Here is a 23,913-nt window from a genome sequence, read left to right on the forward strand (position 1 = left end):
ATCAGCAAATCTTTTCCCTCCTTGTTTTTATCTTATTCCTCTACCTGAATGTATTATATCTTTACATTCTCATCTGATAAAATCCATTTTTACATACTCCTTTATAACACTGCTGCTAGAACCACTTAACTTCATGCCAACATCATTCTAACATTCATTAATTTTGCAGTGTTTATGTAGATAGTCTTTAAATTTCTTCCAATCTTCTTCCACCAACTCTTCTCCCTGGTCTCGGATTCTGCCGGTCATTTCCGCCAATTCCATATAGTCCATAACTTTCATCTGCCATTCTTCCAGGGTGGGTAGATCTTGTGTCTTCCAATACTTTGCAATGAGTATTCTTCCTGCTATTGTAGCATACATAAAAAAGTTCTATCCTTCTTTAACACCAATTGGCCGACCATGCCCAAGAGAAAGGCCTCTGGTTTCTTGAGGAAGGTATATTTAAATAGCTTTTTCATTTCATTATATATCATCTCCCAGAAAGCCTTGATCTTTGGGCACGTCCACCAGAGGTGAAAGAATGTACCTTCATTTTCTTTACATTTCCAACATTTATTATCAGGCAAATGGTAGATTTTTGCAAGCTTGACTGGTGTCATGTACCACCTGTATATCATTTTCATAATATTCTCTCTTAAGGCATTACATGCCGTAAATTTCATACCTGTGGTCCATAACTGTTCCCAGTCAGCCAACATAATGTTATGTCCGACATCTTGTGCCCATTCTATCATAGCAGATTTCACCGTTTCATCCTGAGTATTCCATTTCAACAGCAAGTTATACATTCTTGATAATCTCTTAGTTTTGGGATCTAACAGTTCTGTTTCCAATTTTGATTTTTCCACCTGGAAGCCAATTTTCTTGTCCAGATTATAAGCCTCCCTTATTTGATAATAATGGAGCACTTTATCTTTTAGTTTCTCAAAACTCTGCAATTTCAATTTATCTCCTTCTTGTTCCAAAATCTCCCAATATTTCGGCCATTTGGCCTCCATATTGAGCTTTTTCTGAGCCTTCGCTTCCATCGGTGATAGCCACCTTGGGATTTTATTTTCAAGCAAATCTTTATATCTTATCCAGACATTGAACAATGCTTTCCTGACAATATGGTTTTTAAATGCTTTATGTGCTTTGACCTTGTCATACCACAAATATGCATGCCCCCCAAATACATTATTGAAACCTTCTAAATCCAAAATGTCTGTGTTCTCAAGAAGCAGCCATTCTTTCAGCCAGCAAAATGCTGTCGATTCATAATAAAGTCTAAGGTCTGGCAGGGCAAATCCACCTCTTTCTTTTGCATCAGTTAGTATTTTAAATTTTATTCTGGGCTTCTTGCCCTGCCAGACAAATCTGGAAATATCTCTCTGCCACTTCTTGAAACAGTCCATTTTGTCCAAAATTTTCAATGATTGAAACAAAAACAACATTCTTGGCAATACATTCATTTTTATAGCAGCAATATGGCCTAGCAAGGAAAGCTTCAAATTTGACCATATTTCTAAATCCTTTTTCACTTCTGACCAACATTTTTCATAGTTATCTTTAAATAAATTCAAGTTCTTAGCGGTCATATTAACCCCCCAGGTATTTTACTTTCTTAACCAATGTTAAACCTGTCTCCGTCTGAAACCTCTCTTTCTCAATTGGCGTTAGATTTTTCTCTAGAACTTTAGTTTTTAACTTATTCAACTTAAATCCTGCAACCTGACCAAATTCTTGAATCAATTCCAATACTCTTTTAGTACTAGATTCTGGCTCCTGTAATGTCAGTACTAGATTGTCTGCAAAAGCTTTCAATTTGTACTGTTTGGCTCCGACTTATATACCTTTAACCAGTTGGTCCCTTCTGATCATATTTAGGAGAACCTCCAGGACCAAAATAAAGAGCAATGGGGAAATTGGGCAACCTTGTCGTGTCCCTTTCTCTATCTTAAATTCCTCCATCACCACATTGTTAACAATTAGTTTAGCCTTTTGTTCTGAATAAACTGCACCTATACCATTTCCAAAACCTTGACCAACCCCCATCCCTTGAAGATTTTTCTTCATAAAACTCCAAGAAATGTTGTCAAAAGCTTTCTCCGCGTCCACAAATATCAAAACTGCTTTAGTATTAATGTTCACTTGTAATTTTTCTAAAATATTAATGATATTCCTCGTGTTGTCAGACAAGTGTCTGCCCGGGAGAAAGCCTGCTTGCTCTTTATCTCTTCCACTAGTACTTTTTTTAATCTTTTAGCCAAAATATCTGCAAAGATTTTGTAATCCACATTAAGCAGAGATATGGGGCGGTAGTTCTTAAGTTGTGTCTTCTCAGACTCAGTTTTCGGTATAAGTGTAATGTAAGCTTCCTTCCACGGCGCTGGTGCTTTTTTCCATTACAAACTTCCTTTAGTGGTTGAATTATCCAATCTTTCAAAGATCTATGATATCTTGAAGTTAAACCGTCCGGCCCTGGAGATTTACCCAGTTGCATATTCTGGATAGCACCTTCTACCTCCTGTTCCGTTATTTTATAGTTCAACGTTAACTTATTTTCTTGAGAGATTTTTTGTAGTCCATTTGTTTTTTAAAATTGATCTATATCAATCTCTTTCTGTGCCCTTGTGTATATAATTGTTTAAAGTCGATCCCACGGCCAGAGTTTGTTTTGAAGTGGAAAATTCCCCTGGCCAGTTGTTGTAACAATTTCAAACTTCCTCTAGGGGGACACAGTAACAGTCAATACTTGTTGCATTAAAATAACTCTTTCTAGTCCCCCATTTAACAAAATAAGCAACAGTTTCAATTTCAGTTAGTTTTCTGTTACCTTAAAATCAGGAGAAACCAGTCAGAAACAATGTATCTCTCTTGCAGAGTTAGCTGTCAAAAATTACATTGTCCATAAGCAGCTCGCTTCACAATGCGGCAATCTTATTGTCCATTGGCAGCCCGTTCCCAGGCTTTAAGCGGTGGACTTTTGTTTCCTTTCCTCTCTTTTTGCAGGAAAATTTACTTCTCCCTCCCCCCCCCCTCCTGCAACCAAGGGAGGGAGATCTCTTGTATTGATGTTAGGATTATAGTCCTTTTCAGTCGACTTTCCAGGTCTTAGCTTAGAAGTTCTTTCCTTTGATCTGTTTACAAGAAGCGGAAGGCGGACTTCCTGTTTAAACCTTCCCGCTTCGGTGCCAAATTAAAACTTGTTTCCCTTATTTTCAGATCTTCAGATTTAACCTACTCACAGGTAGTTGTTTTGATGGCCGAATTGTCACAGGAAAAAAGTCAGCGCTCTCCGGCAACAGCTGTGCAGCTTCGCTCCACGGAAGAAGCAGTTGGTTCTCAGCACAGCGCCGCTCACCCCATTCGCTCCGAAGCCCATAGTCGGGTTCCCTTGCAAATTGGGGGGGCGCTGAAGGTGCCCGCCGAGTCCCACGGTCACAGGCTTCACCCACCTGTGATTTTTAGAGGGGTCCCCGCTTCGCCGTAGCGGCAAGACCCAATTTCCGCAAAGCTTAATCCCTCAAAGTTAGAGGGAATCCACCATTACCGATGGCGCCGACCCCGGAAGTCAAGTCTTCTCTTCTCATGAGGTGGCCAAAGCATTGCAGCCTCAGCTTCACGATCTGTCCTTCCAATGAGCACTCAGGGCTAATTTCCTTAAGAATGGATGCGTTTGTATAGACATGCAAATTTTTTAATGAATAAAGAATATTAATTTTTTTTAAAAAAAAAGGTTGCAATCAACTTAACATATGCGATACACGCGCTTCGCTCTAATGCCTTCTGAATTAACTTGCACTCCAAGACAAAGGGATACACTCCTGCTAAATGCACACTTGCTGATTACAGGCGCATACTTGGGGAAACAGGAACTAGCCTTGCAAGGAAAAAGAAGCATCTCCTCTACTTCTCTTCCCTTCTCCCCTCGCCCCCACCCAAGGGCCAGACCCATGCTTGCTCCCCTAAACCAAAACCTAACCAGGGACCCAGCTGAGAAGAGCTGCACTGAGGCGCATTCGTGAGAGCCTCCCTCTGAATCTTCCCGGGAGCAGGAGGACTGTATAGATTTGGACCAGTGGTTTGCAGAGGAACATAGTTCAGAAGGCAGAAGATGGGAAATACTGGATGGGCAACAGCTTGCAGAAGAAATGGTTGATCTTTGCCTTAATTTGCAACTCAATGCCTTGAAGATCCAATAGCATTTCTTTTTAAATGCTGATAGTGCTTTTATTGTAGCTTTTTTATTATTATTTCTGTACCCCCTTGCTAACCAAATATTTTTATACATATGAAAAGCAAATCTTGGATTGAGAAGATAATGGTTTGTAAAGAAGAAAAGGGTGTTTTTTTAAAAAAAATTGTTTGTCTCTGTTCTAAAATTTGGTTTTAATATAAAGTGTGTCAATATATTTGGCTTTGTTTATAAAGCAGAAGTGACCAGCTGCTCCTGGAATAAAAAATGAGCTCTGTATCAACAAAAGTTTTACCTATAATTATTCATAAAGAAAAGTTCTAAGAAACGTGAGATTTTCCACCCTTGAGTTTTTGAACTACAACTCCCATCATTCTTGGCCATATGGGCTGAGACTTATGGGCGTTGTTTCCCAACATCTGAGGTACCCCATTTCCCTAAAGCAGACAGATGCTGATCCACAAGACAAGGGCAGCCCATCATTTTGGCATTGAAGGGCGGAGGTCAAAACTCAACAGATTCATCACACACCTTGAGCATTCCAGATTCACACTCTCCCCGTTTATCTAGCAACAACTTCCAACTTCTTTTCTACATCTAGTATATGTGACCTTCATTACTTTAATACATATATATGTGTATACAAATTTAAATACCAACACCAAAACATCAAACAGATTCCATGCATTTAAAATTGATTTCCGCCTTTATGAGTTTCTTGATGTGAGGTAAAAAGTGAAACTTGAGTGGAACATTGCATACATTGATATGGCTTTTCACCTGGGTGAATTCGCTCATGAATATTAAGGTCTCCACACTGTCTGAATCTCTTTCAACACTCCATACATTTAAATGGTTTCTCCCCTGTGTGAGTTCGCTGATGTCTTCTAAGGTTTCTACTTTCACTGAAGCTCTTTCCACATTCCATACATTCAAATGGTTTCTCTCCTGTGTGAGTTCGTTGATGTCTTCTAAGGGCTCCACTACAACTGAAGTTCTTTCCACATTCAATGCAATTAAATGGTTTCTCCCCCGTGTGAGTTTGTTGATGTGTTCTAAGGTCTCCACTACGACTGAAGTTCTTTCCACATTCAATGCAATTAAATGGTTTCTCCCCCGTGTGAGTTCGTTGATGTCTTCTAAGGGCTCCACTATGACTGAAGCTCTTTCCACATTCCATACATTCAAATGGTTTCTCTCCTGTGTGAGTTCGTTGATGTCTTCTAAGGGCTCCACTACAACTGAAGCTCTTTCCACATTCCATACATTCAAATGGTTTCTCCCCTGTGTGAGTTCGCTGATGTGTTCTAAGGGCTCCACTACGACTGAAGCTCTTTCCACATTCAATACATTTAAAGGGTTTCTCCCCTGTGTGAGTTCGTTGATGTGCTCTAAGGTCTCCACTATGACTGAAGCTCTTTCCACATTCAATACATTTAAAGGGTTTCTCCCCTGTGTGAGTTCGTTGATGTGCTCTAAGGTCTCCACTATGACTGAAGCTCTTTCCACATTCAATACATTTAAAGGGTTTCTCCCCTGTGTGAGTTCGTTGATGTGTTCTAAGGGTTTCACTACGACTGTAGTTCTTTCCACATTCAATACATTCAAATGGTTTCTCCGCTGTGTGAGTTCGTTGATGTGTTCTTAGGTGTCCACTGTCACTGAAGTTCTTTCCACATTCAATGCAATTAAATGGTTTCTCCCCCGTGTGAGTTCGTTGATGTGTTCTAAGGTCTCCACTACGACTGAAGTTCTTTCCACATTCAATGCAATTAAATGGTTTCTCCCCCGTGTGAGTTCGTTGATGTCTTCTAAGGGCTCCACTACAACTGAAGTTCTTTCCACATTCAATGCAATTAAATGGTTTCTCCCCCGTGTGAGTTCGTTGATGTGTTCTAAGGGCACCACTATGACTGAAGCTCTTTCCACATTCAATACATTCAAACGGTTTCTCCCCTGTGTGAGTTCGTTGATGTGCTCTAAGGTCTCCACTATGACTGAAGCTCTTTCCACATTCAATACATTTAAAGGGTTTCTCCCCTGTGTGAGTTCGTTGATGTGCTCTAAGGTCTCCACTATGACTGAAGCTCTTTCCACATTCAATACATTTAAAGGGTTTCTCCCCTGTGTGAGTTCGTTGATGTGTTCTAAGGGTTTCACTACGACTGTAGTTCTTTCCACATTCAATACATTCAAATGGTTTCTCCGCTGTGTGAGTTCGTTGATGTGTTCTTAGGTGTCCACTGTCACTGAAGTTCTTTCCACATTCAATGCAATTAAATGGTTTCTCCCCCGTGTGAGTTCGTTGATGTGTTCTAAGGTCTCCACTACGACTGAAGTTCTTTCCACATTCAATGCAATTAAATGGTTTCTCCCCCGTGTGAGTTCGTTGATGTGTTCTAAGGGCACCACTATGACTGAAGCTCTTTCCACATTCAATACATTCAAACGGTTTCACCCCTGTGTGAGTTCGTTGATGTATTCTAAGGTTTCTACTTTCACTGAAGCTCTTTCCACATTCAATACATTCAAATGGTTTCTCTCCTGTGTGAGTTCGTTGATGTAGTCTAAGGTCTCCACTTTGACTGAAGCTCTTTCCACATTCAATACATTTAAAGGGTTTCTCCCCCGTGTGAGTTCGTTGATGCCTTCTAAGGGTTGCATTCTGTCTGAAGCTCTTTCCACATTCAATACATTCAAATGGTTTCTCCCCCGTGTGAGTTCGTTGATGTCTTCTAAGGTTTCCACTACGACTGAAGCTCTTTCCACATTCCATACATTCAAATAGTTTCTCTCCTGTGTGAGTTCGTTGATGCCTTCTAAGGGCTGCATTCTGTCTGAAGCTCTTTCCACATTCAATACATTCAAATGGTTTCACCCCTGTGTGAGTTTGTTGATGTATTCTAAGGTTTCGACTTTCACTGAAGCTCTTTCCACATTCAATACATTCAAACGGTTTCACCCCTGTGTGAGTTCGTTGATGTATTCTAAGGTTTCGACTTTCACTGAAGCTCTTTCCACATTCAATGCATTTAAACGGTTTCTCCCTATTGTGAGTTCGTTGATGTATTCTAAGGTCTCCACTTTCACTGAAGTTCTTTTCAAACTCCATGTATTTACATGGATTCTCTCCTGTGTGAGTTTGTTGGTGTATCCTCAGACTTCCAAAGGGTCTAAAGCACATTCCACATTCCTTGCATTTAAACTGTTTCTTTGTTCTTCCCAATGAATTCACAGATGGCTCCGTAGAATTCTGACCATCGTCTTCCTCACCTGTTTGGGAGTGGGGGGGGAGAGAGAAAATCCTCTTAGACTTTTAGGAAAGACAATAAATGAACCATCTTCCTCCGTCCATCCTGACTAGGTTTACAGGTTCAGCTTCTTGAGGAGCGCAGAAGCCAAGGCAAGTTGTAGCTTTCTGGGAGGAAGAAAGAAGTCAAGGGAGTCTCGGAGCCCCTGCAGGGATTCTGCTGCCTCTGTAGAAGCCCCTATTGGGCACCCACTTCCCAAGAGCCTCCACCCATTTTCAAACACCTTTGGCAATTCCTTCCGCCTGCCTGTCCCTTCTCCCTTCCTAAGGCTGGCATGGTATGGGCAGGAATGGCCTTGTGGCAGTTGCCCAAAGGGCCACAATAAATGTGATAATGTGTATCTCTGTAAATCCTTGAGTGTGCTTCTAAAACAGAAGTTATGGTAGTCTGTGCTTTATAACTGGTTATTTTGCAAGTTGCCGCCCCCCAATTGGGGCAGAAATACAGCTAATAGGAGAATCACAAAGATACAGCTGAAAGCTGGAACATGAGTTGCCACATGGTGCAAATGGCTCCATGTAACACAGGTTCCCAACATGCACACCAACACAACGTAACAGAATGCTGTGGGAAGAGTTTTATTGGTGTGAACTCAGGAGATAAGACTAGATCCCATGGAACATGAGACTTACCGTATTTTTCTGTCTATAAGACGACCCCTATTTTGGGGGCCTCAAAATTTTGAAAATAGGGGGATTGAGCTTTTGGGGAGGATTATTTGGGGGGAATGCTGAAAATCACTAACCCACCAGAACGCAGCTCACAACCACTCGCGTTGCAGCTGCCTGATCGCTGCCATTAACCCTCCTGCTTGCTGCTGCGGCAGCCAATAGACAGCTGCCCTTGTCGCAGCAAGCGGGAGCGTGATTGGCGGCTGCCGGTGGCGATCGGGGAGCTGATAGGTGGTTTCTGCCTGGGAAAGGCGCAGAAAAGGCAGAAATACCTTGATCGGCAGCTCCGCTTTGCAGGTGGCCTCCTCCCCTTCCCCCTTCATTTACAGAGTCTGCATGGGTAGAGGAGGCTACGGAATAGCAGGCGGGCGGTGCAACGTTACGCAAGAGGAGCAGCGCAGAAATTTGTAGTCTCCAAGATGTTTCATGGGAAAGGCATAGAGGGGAGAAATATCTTTGATCAGCAGCTTTGTTTTGCAGGTGGCCTTCCCCATTAGTTTGCAGAGTTTGCTGAGCAACAGAAAGACGCTGCATGGCAAAAACGAACAGCCTACAGCCTCCTTCCCAGCTGTAGGGTGGGCAGAGTGGGGGGAGGCAAGCAGACTATGGAGGCCCCAGGGCTCGCCACTGCGAGGAGCTGCGACTGCCAGAGCAAGTACTGCATTTATTTATTTATATATTTAATTGCTATATTCCATGTATAAGACGACCCATGTTTTTTAACTTTAAAAATTGGGTAAAAAAACCTCGTCTTATACACCGAGAAAGACAGTAATTTGCAAAGGACTGCTCTGAATACATGGAGAAGGAAGCCCCCTGCTTGCATCTGGACCCCCTGGGAGAGGCGGTGGATCCACCCACTGCTGCCTCCTCTGTCCTCCTGCCCTGCAAACACCCTCTGCTCAGGAGAGAGGGGCAGAAAGAGCCTTCAAACCCATCTGTTTCCTCCTCCTCTGCTGCCTTTTCTTGCAGCAGCCCAGTGAGAGGGGAAAGAGCTGTTAGGAGAGCCAGAACTTACAGGGTTAAGAAGTTCTGAGTGACGTCTCACATTCTGAGGCGTGGTTTTAGAATACTGAGGGGAGTGTTTTCTGTGTCTCAGTGAGTGTGTGTTTTGCTCCGTTGCGAGAGAGCAGCGATGAGCGCATTGTCGCCAGGAGATTTATAACTGTTGTGTTTTGCTAAGGAATAAAGACTTAAAACAAAGATAAGGAGACAGCCTGCGTTCAGCCTGAGTTATTGCGCACACACGGCGACCCTGCTTCTGTTCCGCTGTGTTTACGTTCTGCTGGAGTCGGAGGTCCCTGGGGAAATCAGAGCCGCGCAGAGGAAGCGTGCCGGACCCCCCGGGAATGGCTCAGGTTATGGGGTCATCAGCAAACGCCTGAAGCAGAGATAAGCAACGTTCGTGCGTGTGGGAGAAGCCGGCTGAGGAGAAGACTGCAGCCAAAAGCCAGCTGAGGAGAGGCTGGAACCAGTTGGAGCTGTGCCCAGAAGGGAGCTCACTGGGAGGATCTGATCTGCTGGACCGGGAGGTGCTACTACTGTACGTAAGTAAGCTGGGCCCCGGGAGAAGATGGCAGACAGCCAGAAGTCGTCAGTCCCTTTTGATAAGGTGGACGGGAGCAAGCCCTGGGCCGCGTGGCAGGCACTGAAGAAGACAGTGGGAGCCAGGCCAGAGGGGGCTGAGAGTTGCTCTGAGGAGGCACCAAGCCCAGGAGGGGCTGAGGGACGCCCAGAAAGCCCAGAGGGGGCTGGGACTGTGTTGGGAAGCTATTGCAATGCCTCAACACAAGAGCTGTATGCTGGAGAACGGCTGAGAGAAGAGAAGAGAGTTGCAGTGGCAATCTGTTCCACTGGGAACTTTGCACCTGAGAGTGGGGGTGCAGGCCATTCCAAGGGTCTTGAGAGTGCCCAGGCTGTTCGGCAGGAGCTGGAGGGGGTTTGCAGAGAAACCACAGCAGAAGCCAAAAGCCACGTCCCCAAAATCAGAAAAGCCTCAAGGAGCGCTGCTGGAAAGGTTGGGGGGGCAGAGAAGACCAAAGGCAAGTTTGCAAAGTTTTCCACTCGGCGTTGTTTTGTTTGCAATTCTTCTGACCATCTGTGTCGCAGCTGCCCTCAGAGAGCAAGGGAGACAGGGCAGGATGTGTCCAAAGTTGCTTCCCATGGGAACCAACCGGGTTTCCATGGCAACCAGTCCAGAAGAGGAGGCAGGCGTGGGAGACCGCAGCATGCTCCAGAGGGGGAAGGAAACGCTTATCAGCTGACTGCTTCAATGGCAGTGTTGGAAAACACCTGCAGCAAAGGCCCCAAGGTCGGGGGCAGCGAGAAGTCTGTTGCTAAGGCAACAAAGAAGGACAACTCCAGTGAGGAGAGAGTGCTGCGTTGGATTGTGGACTCTGCTACCAACGCCCATTTGGTCGCAGAGACACCTGGTGTCGAGATAAGGAACTGCAGAGCTGTTTCAGCTGGGAAAACACTGTGCTTTGCTGATCATTCACAGAGACGTGTGACCCATATGGGGACCTTGTTTGTCTCTTTCTTACAGGCGCAGCTGGAAGTCTACGTGTCGCCGGGAATAAAACATTGTCTTTTATCTGTACCTTGTCTCTTACAGGAGGGATTTGTGGTGTGTTTTGAGAAAAATGTTTGTACAATTTCCAGAGGGGGGACGCAGCTAGCACGTATTGAGAAGAATCAGAACAACCTCTTTGTTCTGGAAACACCTCTGGAGGGTGAGGGGAATGCTGGGAAAGCCACTGATCACACTCATGTGTCGTGTGCTTGCGTGTGGCACAAGAGAATGTCACATGGTTCCTGTGAAGACATTCAGATGTTATCAGAGTGCACCAAAGGGTGCTGGGTAAAAGAATGTGGTCAACCTTTGAATTGCAGAGCTTGCAGAAAAGCCAGGAACAAGGGATTTAATCATCCCAGGGTGGAGAGAGTAACCACAAAGCCTTTTGAGCTTGTACATGCAGACCTTTTTGGTATGCCACAGCCAAGTCTGGGCAAGGCCAGGTTTCTGATGGTGCTGACAGATGATTTTACGCAGAACTCATGGGCGTACACGCTGAGAACTAAGGAGGAGGCAACACAACTGATCAAAGATTGGATTGCTGAGGTGGAACTAAGGTTCTCCACCAAGGTGCAGGGGTTCAAGTGTGACCGAGGTTCAGAGGTCACTGGGTCTGCTCTAAAGAGTTTCTTTTGCCAGAGAGGGATACGTCACAAGGTGACTTCTCCTCAGGAGAGTGGCGTGGCAGAGCTTAGGAGTAAAGCTCTGGTTCAAGCATCAGAGATTCTACTATGTGACTCTGGTTTGCCTCAAAGTTTTTGGGGGGAGGCGGTAAAGACAGCCAATTTCACGATGAACAGGTGCTACAATTCAGTGGTAGGTGACACCCCGTATTTCCTGCTTCATCGAAAGAGGCCGCTTGTGCATTTCTTTCGTGCTTTCGGTAGCAGAGCCATGGTGCCTGTACCAAAGTTTCAGCAGCAGGAGGGTGGCCCAAGGTACCAGGAAATGATCTTCTGTGGGTATGAACCTACGACAAAGGGATGGAGGTTTGCATATCCAGAAGGTGATCAGACCAAGCTTCTGGTCAGTAAACAGGCTGAGTTCTTTGAGCAGGATGGTTGGGCAAGGCGCAAAGCGAGCTCTGACGTTCACTCAGATTGTCTGTCTGACTCTGAGGAGGAGGGAGAGCCAGAGCCTGAACCTGCTGGTGGAGACCAGGTCCCTGAACAGAGTAGGGCGTCTCCACAGGTTGTTAAAAGAGTGTCCAAGAGTGAGCCCTCATCTCCTGTCCGCACAATGGAGAAAGCTCACAGACGTGTCAAGTCAGAGGGGGAATCTTCTGATGAGGAAGACGCACTTGCTGGCCCCAGTGGGTCAGAAGGAGCACCCCAGTTTGTGCCCAGGCGGTCATCTCGGGTAACAAAGGGAATTCCGCCTGAGAGGTTTCAGGTCACCAATGCGTGGGTTGGTTTCGCACAGTGCGAACCTGGGAGTTTTGAGGAGGTTCAACAGTTGCCTGAGACAGAAGCCAGGAAGGGGCAAGAGGCAATGGGAAAGGAGTTGAACTCAAAGAGGTCTGTAGATGTGTCCTCACACTGTCCCTCAGGATGCGAGACGAGAGGAGGTGTTAGGAGAGCCAGAACTTACAGGGTTAAGAAGTTCTGAGTGACGTCTCACATTCTGAGGCGTGGTTTTAGAATACTGAAAGGGAGTGTTTTCTGTGTCTCAGTGAGTGTGTGTTTTGCTCCGTTGCGAGAGAGCAGCGATGAGCGCATTGTCGCCAGGAGATTTATAACTGTTGTGTTTTGCTAAGGAATAAAGACTTAAAACAAAGATAAGGAGACAGCCTGCGTTCAGCCTGAGTTATTGCGCACACACGGCGACCCTGCTTCTGTTCCGCTGTGTTTACGTTCTGCTGGAGTCGGAGGTCCCTGGGGAAATCAGAGCCGCGCAGAGGAAGCGTGCCGGACCCCCCGGGAATGGCTCAGGAGCCGCAGCACCTGGTTCACTTCAGATACACACAAGGTTTACTGGGATTGTGAAAGAACAAGACCCCTGCCTTCCATACGGTGGGAGTGGGGTGGCTTAAAAGTGGGGGAGAGACCTCCTCCTCCTGTCCTTTTGGGAAACAGGAGCCTTTGCCATTAGTAAACAACTTAGATGGCAAGTTCACAAGAGAAGCACTTTGGAGCACTGCTTGCTCATACTAGGTGTTCTGTGTGTGCTTCGACCTCGAGGACAACATACATATTTACATGACATGATTTCTTAAAGAGGACATTTCTTTAAAATTGAAGGCCATTTCTACAAAAGACTTCAATATTTGGTTGTTTTGGGTGTTTTTTATTTTGTTGGAAGCCGCCAAGAGGGGCTGGGGAAACCCAGACAATGGGCAGGGTATTATTATTATTATTATTATTATTAATAATAATATTATGAGCCTGGCCAGCAATACCCAACCCTCTGCCCTCCTTCCATGCAATTCCCTTTGCACCACATCCGTGCAGGAAGAAGCCTCTCTCTCTTTCCACAGCGTAACCCCCCTACTCCACCTTCAAAGCCCCCATTAAAAAGAAGAACTCCCTTTCCTCCTTCCTCTTCCCCCATCCAGAACTTGTACAGGCCGCCTCTTCCCGTCCCGGGGCTTCTCATCATGGACCCCCACCCCCTTGCCAAGCCCCTTCCCTCCTTCTCCACCACTGGTTTGCACTCACCTGAAATCCCGCAGCGGGGGCGGGAATGGGAGCCCCCGCCTGGGAGGCAGGGAGGGACCCTGCTTAATTAGGAGGCTTAATTCGGAAGCAGCCGCCTCCTCTGCATCTACACAAAGCAGCTGCACTTCCCACCCTCCCAACAGCACACTTTGCAAGCCCTGTCTTTATCTCCCATTTAACATACTTTCACCCCACAGGAGAGTTATGAGGTGATAGTGACAGCTCTTGCCTGTTCTGCCTTCTAAAGGAGAACTTCTCTTCTCCTCTTTGTTGCACACAGAGGCACAACTCATCTGCAGCTGCTGGCCTGCAAATACTGGCGAAGGTGCGCAGCCCACCCGAAGCCACCACACCCGCCACGCGTGCAGGCAAGAGACTAACCGCCAGTCCAGGAGCTTCCAAACGCCTCCTGGGCCCCCCCCCCCGCGCCCAGCCAACACCCCACATGGTGGGGCCACCTTGGCTGCTGCCCAATGACAGGAGGGGGGAGGGCAAGGCTTAGCAGGCCAGGCTGCCCAGATACCTCCCGGGTGAGCGAGGGAACGAGCAGAACCCTGCCCAGGGCTCAGGCGGGCGCTGGAGGCTGTGCCTAAAGAGCCCACTTTGCCGGGGAAGATGGCGCTAGGAAGGAGAAGGGAGGGTTATAAGGTATAATTTTAATTTTCAATATAGAAGGTGTATGAAATTATAAGTAAAAGAAATGAATATGCTCCAAATTAAGAAAACACCCCTCAGCACTACCTGTGTATAAGACGAGTCCCAATTTTAAACCTATTCTTTGGGTAAAAAAAGACATCTAGTCTTATACAAAGAAAAATACGGTAATTTGAATTTTTGATTATGCTAAAATTTGTTATAAAATCTGAATGGTTGGGGTATAAATATTATTATTATTGTTATTTCATTCTTAACAAAATTAGATGCTGCAAAAGAAGAGATTCGTGAAGACGTTAATGCTTTAAGCCAAACATATCCTGAAGATGTGGACATGAACCTTGTTGGAGAACTCAACCATTTTCATCAGTACGTTAAAAAGTGAAAGCCATGCAGGACATCGGTCATAACATTATGTTCGCTGATTGGGAAAAGTTGTGGACCACCGGGTTGAAGTTTACGGCGTGTAACGCCCTAAGAGAAAATATAATGAAAATGATTTATAGGTGGTACATAACCCCAGTCAAGCTTGCAAAGATCTACCATTTGCCTGATAATAAATGCTGGAAATGTAAAGAAAAGGAAGGTACATTCTTTCACCTCTGGTGGACGTGCCCGAAGATTAAGGCATTCTGGGAAATGATTTATAATGAACTGAAAAAGGTATTTAAATATACTTTCCCCAAGAAACCAGAGGCCTTTCTCTTGGGTATTGTCGGCCAGGGGGTGCTAAAGACAGATACAACTTTTTTTATGTATGCTACAACAGCAGCTAGAATACTTATTGCAAAGTACTGGAAGACACAGGATCTACCCACACTGGAAGAATGGCAGATGAAGGTGATGGACTACATGGGTTTGGCAGAAATGACGAGCAGAATCCGAGACCAGGGAAGAGAAGCGGCGGAAGAGGAATGGAAGAAGTTTAAGGATTACTTAAAGAAATACTATAAAATTAATGACAGTTAGAATGATGTTGGGCTTAAAATAAATGGTTACTATTAGTAATGGTTAAGACAGAGAGAATAAGGATGATTAACATAAATTTATAATAAAATAAGGGAAGATTCGCTGAATAATTGTAAGAACTTGGAATACAGAAACGGGAAGCAAGAGGAAGTCGAGGAAGTAAGGTTTAAGAAATTAGGACATGAAATGGTACTTGTTTTTTGTTCTGTTAACGTGTGTTGTTTGTTTTTGTATGTTTGGTTTGTGTTAATATAAAAGTTGTTTAATAAAAAATATTATTAAAAAAAAAAAAGTGAAAGCCATGAACATGATAATCTGACACATCAGGATCTGTACCAAGTAATATTTAATGACCATGTCCTTCATGGACCACTGCCTTGTCATGGCAAAGGGGCTTGAATAACTCAGAGACGCTATGAGCTATGCCGTGCATGACCACCCAAGACAGACAGGTCAAAGTGGAGAGTTTTAACTAAACGTGATCCACCTGGAGCAGGAACCAGCAAGCCATGCCAGTATCCCTGCCGAGTCGTATAAAAGTTATGACGCTGGAAGATGAACCCCTCAGGTCGGAAGGCATCCAACATGCTACTGAGGAAGAGCGGAGAACAAGTACATGTAGATCCAGAGCTGATGAAGCAGCTGGGCCAAAGCCGAAAGGTCACTCACTTGCGGATGTGCCTGGAAGTGAAAGGAAAGTCTAACGGTGCAAAGAAAAATATTGCATCGGAACCTGGAATGTAAGATCCATGAACCATGGTAAGCTGGATGTGGTTAAAAATGAGATGGCAAGAATGAATATTGACATCCTGGGCATCAGTGAACTAAAATGGACGGGAATGGAGATCTGTTCAAGAAAATTGGAGATATGAAAGGAACATTTTGTGCAAAGATTACCATAATAAAGGACAAAAGTGGTAAGGACCTAACAGAAGCAGAAGACATCAAGGTTATGCTTAAAATTCTACAAGGAGACCAAACATGTGCTGGATTAGGGAGAAAGCTAGAGAGTTCCAGAAAAACATCTACTTCTGCTTCATTGACTACACAAAAGCCTTTGACTGCGTGGACCACAGCAAATTATGGCAAGTTCTTAAAAGAAATGGGAGTGCCTGACCACCTCATCTGTCTCCAGAGAAATCTCTATGTGGGACAAGAAGCAACAGTTAGAACTGGATATGGAACAACTGATCGGCTAAAAATTGGGAAAGGAGTACGACAAGGCTGTATATTGTCTCCCTGCTTATTTAACTTATATGCAGAGGACGAGATGGTTGGACAGTGCTCTCAAAGCTACTAACATGAGTTTGACCAAACTGCGGGAGGCAATGGAAGACAGGACTGCCTGGCGTGCTTCTCGTCCATGGGGTCACAAAGAGTCGGACATGACTAACCGACTAAACAACAACAAATGTCCAATCAGCATTCCCTAATGTAGAAGCAATTCTGAGAATGTTCCTTTGAATGATGATTGCAAACTGCCATTTGTAAAGATCCGTTTCTCAGCTGAAGAGGATAAAAAAGTGACAAGCTATGCAGTTTATCATTTGATGATATCCTCAGTGACTTTGCTTTAGCAAAGGCAAGAAGGAAAATACTGTAATATAGATCATGTTTGTGTCTGGTTTGTATACACAGTACACAATGAATCATGATAAAATTATACAGTTGAATGGGCATTGGGTAGATGCATTAATATAATTAGTCGTGTAAAATAACTTTTTGATGTACAGGTGTGTATAGTACAGTGGTACCTCGGGTTAAGAACTTAATTCGTTCTGGAGGTCCGTTCTTAACCTGAAACTGTTCTTAACCTGAGGTAACACTTTACCTAATGGGGTCTCCCACTGCCACCGCTGCACAATTTCTGTTCTCAACCTGAAGAAAGTTCTTAACCCGAGGTACTATTTCTGGGTTAGCAGAGTCTGTAACCTGAAGCGTCTGTAACCCGAGGCACCACTGTATTGGTATTATTTATGAATGAGAAATATTACTAGAAATACCATCTTTTACACTCACTAAGTGTAACAGGGTACAAAGGTCTGCTGTCCCAATGAACAGTGTGGACTACTATGGTGATATTGATACTACATAAAAAAATGCATTGCATTAACTACAATTCCATTGTACAGGTTATAACACTTAATTTCATATTAATAAAGCTATTTATAATTATTAGTAGTCCGCACCGTATATTTACACCTATTATAATTTCAAGTTATAGCCAGTTTCTAGGACTAGATCATGATTCTTTGTAAACTGTGTTTCTAAAGGAACTTTTGTTATTGCCAAATGCCAATGTGTTTGCATTAAGTTTGTTATGAACAACAAAATCATTTTAAGTTAGAGCTTAATAATTATTTCACTATTAATATACTTAATTGTATTTCACTATTAATATACTTCATAATTGTATTTCAGTTCAACAATTACCTTGAGAAAATACATACTCTTTTATGTGCAAATGGTTTTAGATACCTATTAGGTCCATAAATTACCATACTGACTATATTCAACACAAAAAACAGCGACAAATAGTTGTTGACAAAGAACAGCTGGACATATAAAGGGCCCCATGACCTCCAGTAGTTTAGGGCCTCATCAAACCTCAATCCGGCCCCGCCCCCACTACTTTATGCAAGGAGTTTAAGGAACAAAGAGCTCTTTGGAGAAGGCCTCACCCCTTCCTTCTTCCTGCCAGGCCCCCCCTGCCTTTGTTTTCCTCTCCATCTTTTCCTCTTTCTCCCTCTGCCATCCAGCAATCCATGTCCCCATCTCCTCTACAAAACGGAAGACTTGGATGTTTTTGGTGTTTCTTATTTTGTTGGAAGCCGCACAGAGTGGCTGGGGAAATCCAGAAAATGAGGGGGGGGGGGTATAAATATCAGATTATTACTACTATGGCGAGCCTGGTCTGTAATACCCAACCCTCTACCCTTTCCCGCCTCCTTCCCTGCAACTTCCTTTGCACCAGATCCGGGCAGGCGGAAGCTTCTCTCTTTCCACAGTGGAAACCCCTCCCCCCCCCTTTCAAGGCCCCATTAAGAGAAACAGCTCCCTTTCCTCCCTTCTCTTCTTCCCCCCGTCCCGGGGCTTCTCATCCTGGACCCCCACCCCTTGCCAAGCCCCTTCCCTCCTTCCCCGCCGCTGGCTTTGCACTCACCCGAAATTCTGGCAGCAGCAGCGACCCTGGGCAGCGGGGGCAGGAATGGGAGCCCCGCCTGGGAGGCAGGATATTTCCGGGGGATACTTGTGAGGGGAAAACCTTGCAGTAGCCAGCCAATGGGGAGAGGAGGGAGGAAACCTGGGCTTCCAGTTGAAGGAACATATGCTCGTTGCCTTAAAGATTAAAGGCAGAGAGTGGAAGCTGCTAGAGGGGAAGGTACTGCTGCTCATACTGACTTTGGAAAGGGGGCGTGGCTTAAGCAGCACAGCTGGCCCCACGTCTCGGGGTGCAGCAAGCTTTGGGGGGTGGGGGTTGTGCAATGCAATGCAATACCCATGGAACTGGGGTTGGGGGTGGAGAGAGAGCAGGCAGGGAAGCGGTGGGTCAAGTGTGGGGGTATTGCAGCTGATTCATCCTCGTTGCAAAGAAGAGACATGGCCTCTCCCTGAAGGTTTTCTCTCTCTCTCTCTCTCTCTCTCTCTCTCTCTCTCTCTCTCTCTCTCTCTCTCACACACACACACACACACACACACACAAACAGAAAAACTTTCGTCTGCATGCACACACAGATCCCACGAAGAGCCCTGTAGTTTGATCAAACCCATCTAGTCCCGCACCCTGTTAGAATCATAGAATCGTAGAGATGGAAGGGGACCCTGAGAGTCATCTAGTCCAACCCCCTGCAATGCAGGAATCTCAGCACTGTCTCCTCATGGTGGCCAAGTCTGCAAGGAGCCCAAGAGCATCTCTCCCCTCCAGCGGCTTCCGGGAACTGCTATTCAGTTAAGCATAAGAATAATAATATTGTAACAACAACATTATTTATACCTGCTCATCTGGCTGGGTTTCCCCAGCTACTAGGGCAGCTCCCAACAGAATATTTTTTAAAAACTAATGAAACATCAAACATTAAAACTTCTCCATAAAGGGCTGCCTTCAGATGTCTTATAAAGAAGCAGGATCAGGAAGTTCTTAATGTCTGATAATAAAAATAAAAATAAAAATGATAATGATAATGATAAATTTTATTTATACCCCACCCTCCCTGGCCAGAGCCGGGCAACACAAGTAAAATTGCAGTAAAAACATAATGGGGGGGGAACCAATTTAAAATACAGATAAAAATGCAATTTAAAATGCAGCCTCATTTTAAAAGTAGCCCATAAATCAAAACCATAAGGGGAGGGAAACATAAAGGTCAGACTGAGTCCAAACCAAAGGCCGGGTGGAACAGCTCTGTCTTGCAGGCCCTGCAGAAAGATGTCAAGTCCCGCAGGGCCCTAGTCTCTTGTGGCAGAGCGTTCCACCAAGTTGGGGCCAGTACTGAAAAGGCCCTGGCCCTAGTTGAGACCAATCTAACCACCTTGAGACCCAGGACCTCCAAAATGTTGTCATTTGCGGACCTTAAGGTCCTCCGCAGGGCATACCAGGAGAGGCGGTCCCATAGGTAAGTGGGTCCTAGGCCGCATAGGGCTTTAAAGGTCAAAACCAGCACCTTAAACCTGACCCTGTACTCCACTCGGAGCCAGTGCAGTTGGTAAAGCACTGGAGCCTCGCCGCGGCATTCTGCACCCGCTGGAGTTTCTGGGTCAGCTTCAAGGGCAGCCCCACATAGAGTGAGTTACAATAATCAAGCCTGGAGGTGACTGTTGCATGGATCACTGTGGCCAGATCAGGGCGAGAAAGGTAAGGGACCAACTGCTTTAATACGGTGGAGATGGAAAAACGCCACCTTTGCTGTGGCTGCAACCTGTGCCTCTATGGAAAGGGAGGCGTCAAAGGTTACACCCAAGCTCTTGACAGAAGGCGCTGGCACTAATTGAGCCCCCGCAAGAGATGGGATTTGGGCCCCCAATCCCATGTTGTCCCGACCCAGCCAGAAGACCTCTGTCTTCGGAGGATTTAACTTCAACCGGCTCCCACGCAGCCATCCAGCCACAGCTTCCAAGCATCTGGTCAGTGTGTCCGATGCCATACGGGCCAGTCTTGACAGACTCTGGGGTTGTGCGCCCATCTCACTTAAGAGGCCAGGGGCCAGCGCTGTCCGGAGACACTTCCAGGTCACGTGGCCAGCGTGACAAAGCTGCATCTGGTGAGCCAGCGCAGCACACGGAAACGCCGTTTGCCTTCCCGCCAGTAAGTGGGAAGTATTTACTTGCACCTGGGGGTGCTTTCGAACTGCTAGGTTGGCAGGCGCTGGGACCGAGCAACGGGAGCACACCCCGCCGCGGGGATTCGAACCGCCGACCTTTCGATCGGCAAGCGCTAGGCGCTGAGGCTTTTACCCACAGCGCCACCCGCATCCCTGAAGGGGTACTAGAGTGATTTAAATGTGGCGTGGATGTGGCCCTCGAGGGAGAAGGCAAGCAATCAGAAGGTAAGTGGGAACACAATGGAGCCCACGGGGGCCATTTTGCTCAGCAGCCTCCAGTTTTGTGTTCCTCCCAGGGAAACACAGCACTCGTCCCCACTGCCTGCCTTCTGAGATCTGGGACCATTCCCAAGGGCAGCTTGTGACACAGCATTGTAGGGCAAGGCTGTTTCAAGGGAAGGTGGGAAAATGCATTTCTGCCACATAGCAGCCTGGATAATTTGTAGAGTGAGCTGTGAGTTTTTTCCCTTTTTCTCTTCAGCGATGTCTCCCAAATACATTTCTGTTCCAAGCAAGCAATCAGAATTCATTGCCCGTCCTCTTGCAAACAAGGCCTTGAGAAAGATTCTTGTCAAGATGGCGGTCTGGCAGTGGATCACCTGCCACTCAGACCCATATATACCTCCATGGGGTTAACTCGCCCCCACCCATCAGAATTAATGAGAAAAAAATCATGATGATTTATGTGATCTTTGAATCAAATACATTTACAGGCAAAAGCAGGCTGTGGGGGGCAGGGGTTGATTCTAGGATTAAGTCTCCTGGGTCTACCTAGCAATGGTTGATCTTTGCCTTAATTTGTAACTCAATGCCTTGAACATCCCACTGGCATTTCTTTTTAAATGCTTATAATGTTTTATTGCAGATTTTTTATTATTATTTTGGTATCTCATTGTTAACAAAGTATTTTTATACATATGAAGAGCAGATCTTGGATTGACAACCCCATGTTGGATATCCCTGCTCGAAACTTTTTTTATTTAATTTCTATTCCACTTTATATTTTCAAGAAAAGGACTTCCGGGTTGGCGCCATCGTCTAATGGCGGCTTCCCTCCGAGCTCCGGAGGGAATCTGCTCAACAGGGGTCGGGTCCTGCCGCGGCGGTGACGCGGGGACCCTTAGAAACCACAGGCGCTGAAGCCTGTGGACCTGGTGACTCGGTGGGCACCATTTGCGCCCCCCGACCCGCAAAGAAGCCTTTTTAAAGGCTTCGGAACGGGGGACGGAGGGAGGCGTGGTGCTGAGAGTTCGACTGCTTCCCCTGCTGAGTGAAGCCGCATGCCATGGACGGAGAGCGCTAACTTCTTCCTTTGAACATTTGGATCAAAAGTAACGACCCGTGAGTAACACGGTAATTGGACTTAAAAGGGAAATTTATTTCTGGGAATTCGGCATGATCGGGCAAGGTGTTTAAAAGGAAGTCAGCCTACCCGCCTTGTAAACATCGTAAAGCAAGGATTTTATTACTAAGGTTGTGAGAATGCCTTTCTTTTTGTGGAAAAGAGCAATTAACTTTATATTGGGCCAATTTAAGTGACTGTGCTGGAGGATAAGAGCTAACATTGAGAACGGAATTCACCCCTCCCCCAAAACCCGGGAGCGATCGGGGAGAGAGCCTGCGGAAGAGGTTTATAGATTTTGACAGCTGTCAAACTAGCTGTCAAAGTTGGGGGGGAAAAAGGAGAACTGTGTCTCTGCTGTCTTTGCTGGTTACATTTGATACAATTTGGTAACAAATTGTTAAAAATAAAGAAGAAAAGGTAAATTTGGCATTAAGTAACTAGAATCCCTCTAGAGGGGGTTCAGGACATTACAAAAATGGCTTTAAGTGGAAAAATACTGGCTGAACTGGAAAAGACCTTCCGTCTCTTGGGAAAAATACAGGAGCAGACAAATGTTTTGACTATGAATGTAATAACAATGAAGGGAACAGTAAATAAATAAACTTGGAAAGGATATGATTCAAGCTCCTGCAGATGAACAGGGAAGTGTTGTTACTGATCCAAAAATCCTTACAGCCAAACAGGACAAAGAATCTGAGTCATTTGAGGTGCCGTTTAAAGAGGAACATGAGAAAGAAGGAGGTGCTGTGATGCTGCAGACTAAAGAGAGCCAGAGGCCTGTTAAGTTGGAAATAATGGAAAATAAGAACATGACGATGAAAGTTTGGTTGGAAATGAAGAATGGAAATTGGAGAGATCTCCTCTTATGGGGATCTGAAGACATATGGAATATAAATATGGCCAATGTAGAATTTGGAGCCTTTGGGACATTTGGACTTATGAGAAGAAAGAAACAAGATTTTGGCTCCATTGTTAAATATGGAGGTCTGGCTGGAAGAAATATGGACCTTATTGGAACAGAGCCTCTTCGAGATTCGGAATTTAAAATAAAGGACTATCAAGAAAACCGGCAGAGAGAAATTGAGAGAGGGTTAAGTGCCTCGGATGTGAGATCGCCAGGCTGATTTCGGATGGACTGATGGACTTTGGTTGGGGATCGAAACCGGGAAAGGGGGTGGTAGGGATCCAAAGGGTGTAAAAATATAATTCTGTTTTAATTAAGTTGGTTTTTGCCACTAACATAAAAATGGGGATTTTGGGGAGAGATTTAGGGCCGACCTTAGTAAAAGATTGTTAAGAATAAGTGTTGGTGTATAAAGACTGAGATTTTTAAGTTAAAATAGGTTAATTAAATTGATGGGGGAATTTAGGAAAAGTATTTTAAGAATAAGTTTTGAAATATAAAGATTGAGGTTTAGAAGTTAAAATTGATTAAGTAAATTGAATTAGAGGAAATAAGGTAAAGTGGGGGGGACAAAAATTGCTGAGCTAAAAATTGGAATTGGAATACAAGAAGGGCAGGTGTGGGGAAGTCAAGGAAATTGGGTATGGAATGTAATTAAGGTAAATTTTTTCAACTGTTGTTTTTTCTTCTTTTCTTTTTTTCTTTCTTTTTTTCTTTTCTGTTTTTCTTTTATACTTTTTTTGGGAAAATTTAATAAACATAATTTAAATATATATATATATATTTTCAAGAAAAACCTCAAAGTGGTTCACAGCATATTAAATCAATAAAACATAAATAAAACAACCTGAAAAATGTGAAATATAGAATATACAGTCAAAGCAACATAACAAAAAAAATATTATCTTAAAGATTTCAAAATAAAACAGTACAAAGCTTGACGACAGAATTCATATTTAACATAGTAGAGCTGGGCTTCTTGGCCCCACCCCTTTGGCCAGGTGGAAAAGACCTTGCAGGGAGTGGTGGACTTTACACCTCACAACCGGGCGATGTTCCTCCGGCCTCATGAGCAGCCTCTTTAATGGGACCCAAGTGTGTTTAAGGTTGCAATTAACTTAATCTTCCCTAGATCTACTTTCAGCAGAAGCATGTGCCATTCCCACTGCCCATCTTCAAACTCAGAGTAGCAAGCACATGTATCCTGTAGGTGCGCTTGGCTCTTCCTGTTCAGCGTCACTAAAACTCTCCTCCCCCCCACCCCCTCTCACGAAACGACAGCCTCCTTTTAAGCAACCTGACAGTTATTTGCTATTCCTCCACCATTGC

General features: G+C 44.8%; 2 protein-coding genes across 10 annotated transcripts in view; one reads left to right on the plus strand and one right to left on the minus strand.

Annotated features, from left to right (window-relative positions):
- Positions 1 to 23,913, plus strand: part of LOC310757234 (nurim-like) — a 131,514-nt gene that overhangs the window by 35,176 nt on the left and 72,425 nt on the right.
- Positions 1 to 23,913, minus strand: part of LOC310756461 (uncharacterized protein) — a 148,891-nt gene that overhangs the window by 11,365 nt on the left and 113,613 nt on the right. For 3 of the 9 annotated variants that reach the window (XR_014544890.1, XR_014544891.1, XR_014544892.1), the window contains exon 3: positions 4,943 to 7,453. Coding sequence is in view for 6 of the 9 variants with exons in the window: in XM_083600590.1 (XP_083456716.1) it covers positions 5,013 to 7,453; positions 8,435 to 8,696 (2,703 nt within the window). In the remaining 3 variants the exon portion in view is untranslated. Of the gene's footprint in view, positions 1 to 3,716; positions 7,454 to 8,434; positions 9,155 to 23,913 lie in introns of those variants that run through there. The other 6 variants (XM_083600593.1, XM_083600592.1, XM_083600594.1 and 3 more) reach the window with 4 other exon arrangements.

The sequence above is a fragment of the Podarcis filfolensis genome, assembly GCF_964270895.1.
Source record: "Podarcis filfolensis genome assembly, chromosome: 2".
NCBI lineage: Eukaryota > Metazoa > Chordata > Lepidosauria > Squamata > Lacertidae > Podarcis > Podarcis filfolensis.